Source organism: Danio aesculapii, chromosome 15, assembly GCF_903798145.1.
Source record: "Danio aesculapii chromosome 15, fDanAes4.1, whole genome shotgun sequence".
NCBI lineage: Eukaryota > Metazoa > Chordata > Actinopteri > Cypriniformes > Danionidae > Danio > Danio aesculapii.
In genome coordinates this window covers 43,961,603-43,969,154 of record NC_079449.1, presented here as the reverse complement: position 1 = coordinate 43,969,154, position 7,552 = coordinate 43,961,603, and the positions used below count along the sequence as shown (strand labels likewise).

General features: G+C 37.4%; 1 protein-coding gene across 1 annotated transcript in view; it reads right to left on the bottom strand.

The window, feature by feature from the left end:
- Nucleotides 1-2,099: 2,099 nt before the first annotated feature.
- The window catches only part of cul3b (cullin 3b), a 29,868-nt gene continuing 24,415 nt past the window's right edge, over nt 2,100-7,552 (bottom strand). The window contains exons 14-16 of the mRNA XM_056473436.1: nt 4,761-4,947; nt 4,194-4,339; nt 2,100-3,107 (exon numbers count right to left, since the gene is read on the bottom strand). Of these exons, the coding sequence (XP_056329411.1) occupies nt 2,976-3,107; nt 4,194-4,339; nt 4,761-4,947 (465 nt within the window). The 3' untranslated portion in view covers nt 2,100-2,975. The remainder of the gene's footprint in view (nt 3,108-4,193; nt 4,340-4,760; nt 4,948-7,552) is intronic.

The following is a 7,552-nucleotide window of genomic DNA, read 5'->3' as shown; positions in this document are numbered from 1 at the left end:
ATTTGGCGAACTCAGATGCAAAATGAGCGGTGGTTTGGAGTCGGGGGAAGGGCTTCAGTTCTGACAATAGGGGGACTGAACCCCAGCAGATGGCTGTCATCATCAGACTGCAAAACTCACCATTTAAACAAAAGTAGATGATAGAGGAGAGTTTAATTGTACTAATACTAATTGTTGCGTGATTTATGTAGAGTTGAAGTCAAAATTAATAGCCAAATCAATTATGAAGTCAACAATTTTTCAAGTGATGTGGAAAATTCCTTAGTATTTACTATATTATTTCTGGAGTAAGTCTTATTTCTTTTAGTTTGGCTGGAATTCAAGCAGTCATGTGGATACACTTAAAAGTCAATATTATTAGCCAACTTAGAAAAAAGGAATATAGGCTATATACAGTTGAAGTAGCCCCACTGTATTTTTTTTTCTCCAATTTTTTTAACAGAATGAACATCAACACATTTCATAATAGTGTTAATAACTCATTTCTAATAACTGATTTCTTTTCTCTTTGCCATAATGTAAGCATATAATATTTGACTAGATATTCTTCAAGACACTAGTATTCAGCTTAAAGTGACATTTAAAGGCTTAACTTGGTTAATTAAGGTAAAGTTACAGTAATTAGGTAAGTCATTGTATAACCGTGGTTTGTTCTGGAGACAATCCAAAACTAATATTGGTTAAAGAGGCTAATAATATTGACCTTAAAATGTTTTCCTTAGCTAAATAAAAAAGCAAATATAATTATTTAATATTTATTAATGCTAAAAACATTATTAATGACAAGAAATGGTTAATTTGGCAGTTTTTTTTTTTTTACTTGAAGGCAACAGATTTCATACATCCATTATACACTCACCGGCCACTTTATTACTGTCCAACTGCTCGTTAACGCAAATTTCTAATAAGCCAATCACATGGCAGCAACTCAATGCATTTAGGCATGTAGACATGGTCAAGACGATCTGCTGCAGGTCAAAGTGAGCATCAGAATGGGGAAGAAAGGGGATTTAAGAGACTTTGAATGTGGCATGGTTGTTGGTGCCAGACAGGCTGCTCTGAGTATTTCAGAAACTGCTGATCTACTGGGATTTTCACGCACAACTATCTCTAGGGTTTACAGAGAATGGTCCGACTAAGAGGAAATATCCAGTGAGCGGCAGTTCTGTGAGCGCAAAGGTCTTGTTGATGCCACAGGTCAGAGGAGAATGGCCAGACTGGTTCCAGCTGATAGAAAGGTAACAGTAACTCAAATAAGCACTCGTTACAACCGAGGTCTGCAGAGGAGCATCTCTAAACACACAACACGTCCAGCCTTGAGGAGGATGGGCTACAGCAGCAGAAGACCACACCGGGTGCCACTCCTGTCAGCTAAGAACAGGAAACTGAGTCTACAATTCACACAGGCTCACCAAAACTGGACAATAGAAGATTGGAGAAACGTTGCCTGGTCTGATGAGTCTCCATTTCTGCTGCCACATTCAGATGGTTGGGTCAGAATTTGGCATCAACAACATGAAAGCATGGATCCATCCTGCTTTGTCAGCGGTTCAGGCTGGTGGTGGTGTAATGGTGTGGGGGATATTTTTTTGGCACACTTTGAGCCTATTAATACCAACTGAGCATCGTGTCAACGCCACAGCCTACCTGAGTATTGTTGCTGACCATGTCCTGCTCTTTATGACCAGTGTCTCCATCTTCTGATGGCTACTTCCAGCAGGATAACGTGCCATGTCATACAGCGTGAATCATCTCAGACTGGTTTCTTGAACATGACAATGAGTTCACTGTACTCAAAAGGCCTCCACAGTCACCAGATCCCAATCCAATAGAGCACCTTTGAGATGTGGTGGAACGGGAGATTGGCATCATGGATGTGCAGCTGACAAATCTGCAGCAACTGCGTGATGCTATCATGTCAATATGGAGCAAAATCTGTGAGGAACATTTCCAGTACCTTGTTGAATCTCTGCCATGAAGGATTAAGGCTGTTCTGAAGGCAAAAGGGGGTCCAACCCGGTACTAGTAAGGTGTGGCCAGTGAGTGTAATTTCACATGTTTTAACTTCCTTAATGTCAAAAACAGATGAGAGCAAGACAAACAGTCTGACCCAAAATGGCCAGTCCTTTTATTATCATTTTTTTCGTTCTTTTTCTACATTTAATGATGAAAACGAGGCCCTGTACAGTTCACTTCAGCATAGAGTACAATAACAATTATCTTACAATTTATACACAATGAAATACAATAATGCTGATAACACAAACTGCATCCCGCATCCCTCTTTAAACCGCAATCGAGACCCCTTTTAAAATAAAACGCTTTTTTTTTTTTTTACAATTGGCCATATTAGACATTAAGAGAGAGAGAGAGAGAGAGAGAGAGAGAGAGAGAGAGAGAGAAATGGGAAGGCGGGGAAAAAGAAACAACTTTTTATATGTTGTGTAAATGTTAAAACTGTTCAATAAGAGCTTACTTTGAACCAAACATAACCTCTAAAGTGCACAGAAATACACTTTCACAGACATAAGAAGGGGGACCCCCCAAAAAAACACAATGGGAAAAAAAAAACAACTCAATTACATGAATGATCGTGGGATCTACTGGGAAAATGTGTGAATTCATTAATTTGTGTGTAGAATTACGAGAACACACACACACACACACGCACACACACGCATGCACCCACACACACAAAATAATATAATAAAATAAATAAAAAAGAAAATAATAATTTCTCTCACAGACACCAGCAACACCTTCTGTAAAAGTCTTTGAATCGCATCCAGTGGAAAGCCTGGCGGGAATCGGTAAGAACATTTTAAAACAAGTCGAAGGTTTTCTTCCCAGTTTATTCCCAGCACGAATGACAAAAAAAAGGCAAAAAAAAAAGGATACGTGAGGGTGTAAAAAAACAAAACAAAAAAAGTTTGCTCGCTCTCACTCGCTCTTTCAGATTTGATTTCGCTCCTTGTTCATGCTACGTATGTGTATACTTTGCGATCTTCCGGCGTTCTCGCCAAATATTCTCTCTCGATAAGTCCTTCAATACGTTTTTTAATGACCACAGGACTTGGGAGGAATCGCGCCCTCAGCTGCTGGGTTACCTATAGAAAAACAAAACACACAAGACAAGCTTAAGTTAGTTTAGATAACAAATGTTTAATAGCGAAAACAAAAAGTCTGATATTTAACATTTTAATCGTTTTTTTAAGTTGTTAACGTAGCTCTCCATAATCACTACCATCATTACGCTGTTATTTCAGCCCGATCTCACAAGTTAACGTAACTTTAATTGTAGTTTTACGTATTTTTAGAAAAGCAGCTAATTAATAGCTAATTCAGCTACTTTATTTTGGTCTAGCTCTCCATAAACACACCCACCATCACACCGTTATTCCAGCCTGATCACACAAGAAAACGTAACTTAATTGTAGTTTTACGTATTTTCCGAAAAGTAGCTAATTGATAGCTAATTCAGCAAATTTTTTAAAAGAGGTTGACCTAGCTTTCCATAATCACTACCATCATTACGCTGTTATTCCAGCCCGATCTCACAAGAAAACGTAACTTAACTTTAATCGTAATTTTACGTATTTTCCAAAAAGTAGCTAATTCATAGCTAATTTATTTTAAAGTTGTTGACCTAGCTTTCCATTAACACTACCACCATCAGTTATTTCAGCCCGATCTCACAAGAAAACGCACTTAACTTTAATCGTAATTGTACATATTTTCAGAAAAGTAGCTAATTCATAGCTAATTCAGCTAATTTATTTTTAAGTTGTGGACCTAGCTCTCCATAAACATTCACATCATCACACTGTTATTCCAGCTCGATCTCACAAGAAAACGTAAAACGATTTTAATCGTAATTTTACGTATTTTCAGAAAAGTAGCTAATTCATACCCAATTTATTTTTAAGTTTTTGACCTAGCTCTCCATAACCATTTACATCATCGCATTGTTATTCCAGCCCGATCTCATAAGAAAACGTAATTTAACTTTAATCGTAATTTTAAGTCTTTTTAGAAAAGTAGCTAATTCATAGCTATCAAGAATATTATGTTTAGAAATGTGATGAAACTTTCTTTCCGTTAATCAGAAATTGAGGACAGGGGGCGAATAATTCTGACTTCAACTATGTAAACATATTATAAATGCTACCGGTATAAAAACTCAGGCTCCATACCTCTGCTACTAGAACGTTGTGCTGCATTTTCTTTCTTGACTTCATGATTCGGACAATCGCCGCTTCAATTTCATGTTTTCGGTCATCGTCCACTTTCTGCCGCGTTTCCTTCCTCTCAGGGTCTGACTCTCCCTGTTTGGCTGCAACTGCAGGCATGTGACAAACAGTGTATTAAATTATTATTAAATTATTGTCAAAACGAAACATTTCATTTTATTGTTAAGTGTTTCCAATTGTACTTTATAATACTATTGCAATTTAATTTGGTGAAAACTACAGCTTCAAAATTATTGTTATAATGATAACCGTAGTCAAAAATGCATGATTGTGTTGTCAAGTCTTTGCAAAAAATGTCATTATAATGGAAGTCAATGGGTCCAAAACAGTCAGAATCTTTCAAAGCATTTTCCTAAAATATGTGTTAAAATACAATTTGTCAGCAAAATTCATTCCATCTGCTGAAACAGAGAAAGTTGTGGCCAAATTAAGACTCAAAAGCACCTCAGAGTGGATGAAAACGACCCAACAGCACTCAAGGGTTAAGAAAAAAATAAATAAAAAGGTCACCCGTCTGAATCTTGACTCTGTGTAGTCTGGAGGTGAACTGGTCGTTGACCGTGAAAACGTGGCCGTTTTCGATCTCTTTAGACTTGGGTTCTTTAGTGAGGACTCTCTGCGTGGGTTTTCCACAGGCCAGAGACTGCAGCGCCCGCACCAGCTCTCTCTCCGGGATATCAGTCTCCTGCTGGATCTCCTGCAAACACACAGAAAAAAAAAACTATGTGACAAATGCATTTATTGCAAAATGACCATTCATCAAATTCTAAAGTAAATCATCATTTCAATTTAAGTGCACTGAAAATAAATAAATGAGATCACATAAAACGAAATATACAGTTGAAGAATTATTCTCCCCTCTGTGTATTTTTCCCCTATTTCTGTTTAACGGAGAGCAGATTTCTTCAACACATTTCTAATCATACATTAGTTTTAATAACTCATTTCTAATGACTGATTTCTTTTCTGTTTGCCATGACGACAGCACATAATATTAGACTAGATGTGTAGTGGTGTAGTCGTGGCTCGTATACTCTGTATGCCCACTTTTTTCCATGAGCTGTTTGGGTATTACGACTTCTAAGGGCAATAATTGCGTATACCCTCAGTATACTCACTTGTTTTGCTGATTAAACTTCTCTAATGTATGTGTATTCACGGCCCCTTTAACTGTATACCAAATGTTTTTTTAACTTGCGTCTTAATTTGTTGCAATTTGTGCATTTTTGTTTACTTTGCGCTATTCCCCACCCCCGACGAGTTTTTCAAAAACGACAAGTCAACTGAATGATGCATCAATGAAACATTCAGGTAAAATTCTAAAACAGCATGGGCGTCGCTTTAGCCCTCCTTCTATTCAGCCCCCTTAAACTTATGCTCTTTGCTCATGAACGATACGCTACTAAATTATCGCCTCAGTCCCCTTTAACTTTGATATGAAAACAGCGGCAGACTCGTTTTCAACTCGTTTTTTACATGTATGGAGTGTTTGATGTGTGCATATGTATCATGTGTGTATATGTATAGAGTGTATTATGTGCGCGCATATGTATAGTGTATCGTGATCATCAACTTCCAATAGCTCAGTGGTAACGTGACTCCCCTCTCACACCAAAGATCCAGGTTCTTTCCCAGACCCTGACAGTGTATTGTGTGTATATAGTGTATCGTGTGTGCATTTGTATGTGTATTGTATATGTATAGAGTGTGTGTATATATGTATAGTGTATTATGTGTGTATATGTAAAGAATGTATAGTGTATGATGTGTCTATATGTATAGACTGTATCATGTGTACACATGTATAGACTGTTTCATGTGTGTATATATATAGAATGTATCGTGTGGATATGTTTAGTGTATCATGTGTTCATCAACTTCCAATAGCTCAGTGGTTACGTAACTCACCTCTCACACCAGAAACCCAGGTTCTATCCCAGACCCTGACAGGAATGTATCATGTGTGTATATGTATAGAGTGTATCGTGTGCATATGTACGAAGTTTATATGTATAGAATGCATCATGTGTGTACGTATGGTGTGCATATGTATGGAGTGTGTTTGTATATGTATTTAGTATATTATGTGTTTATCAACTTCCAATAGCTCAGTGGTTACGTGACTCATCTCTCACACCAGAGACCAAGGTTCTATCCCAGACCCTGGGATATGTATGGAATGTATCATGTGCATATGTATGGAGTGTATTGTGTGTATATATAATGTATCATTTGTGTATATGTATAGAGTGTATCATATGCGTACATGTATGGAGTGTATTATCACGTGTTCATCAACTTTCAATAGCTCAGTGATTACGTGACTCATCTCTCACACCAGAGACCCTGACAGGAATGTATCATCTGTATATGTATAGAGTGTATCATGTGTGGATCAACTTTATTCATCAAGTTACAATAGCTCAGTGGTTACATGACTCACCTCTCACACAAGAAACCCAGGTTTTATCCCACACCCTGACAGGAATGTATCATCTGTATAAGTATGGGACGTGTGTATATGTGTGTATATGTATAGTGTATCATGTGTGCATATGTATGGTGTATCATGTGTTGATCAACTTCTTTCATCAACTTCCAATAGCTTAATAGTAACGTGACTCACCTCTCACACCAGCGACCCACGTTATATCCCAGACTCTGACAGGAATGTATCATGAGTATATATGTATGGAGTGTTTAATGTGTGCATATGTATAAAGTGTATTGTGTGTATATGTATAGAACGCATCATGTGTGTTTATATGTATGGAGTGTAGAATGTGTGCATATGTATGAAGAGCATTGTGTGTATATGTATTAAGTGTATCATCACGTGTTCATCAACTTCCAATAGCTCAGTGGTTACGTGACTCATCTCTCACACCAGAGACCCTGACAGGAATGTATATGTATAGAGTGTACATATGTAATGTATAGAATGTATCATGTGTGTATATGTATAGAGTGTGTGTATATGTATAGAGTGTATCGTGTGTGTATATGTATAGACTGTATCATGTGTGCTCAGAGGTAACGTGACTCACCTCTCACACCAGAGACCCGGGTTCTATCCCAGACCCTGACAGGAATGTACTGCTGTATATGTATAGAATGTATCATGTGTGTTTATATGTATGGATTTTACAATGTATGGAGTGTATTGTGTGTGTATATGTATAGAATGTATCTTGTGTGCATATGTATAGACTGTATCATTTGTGTATATGTATAGACTGTATCATGTGTGTATAGTGTATCATGTGTCGATCAACTTCTATCCCAGACCCTGACAGGAATGT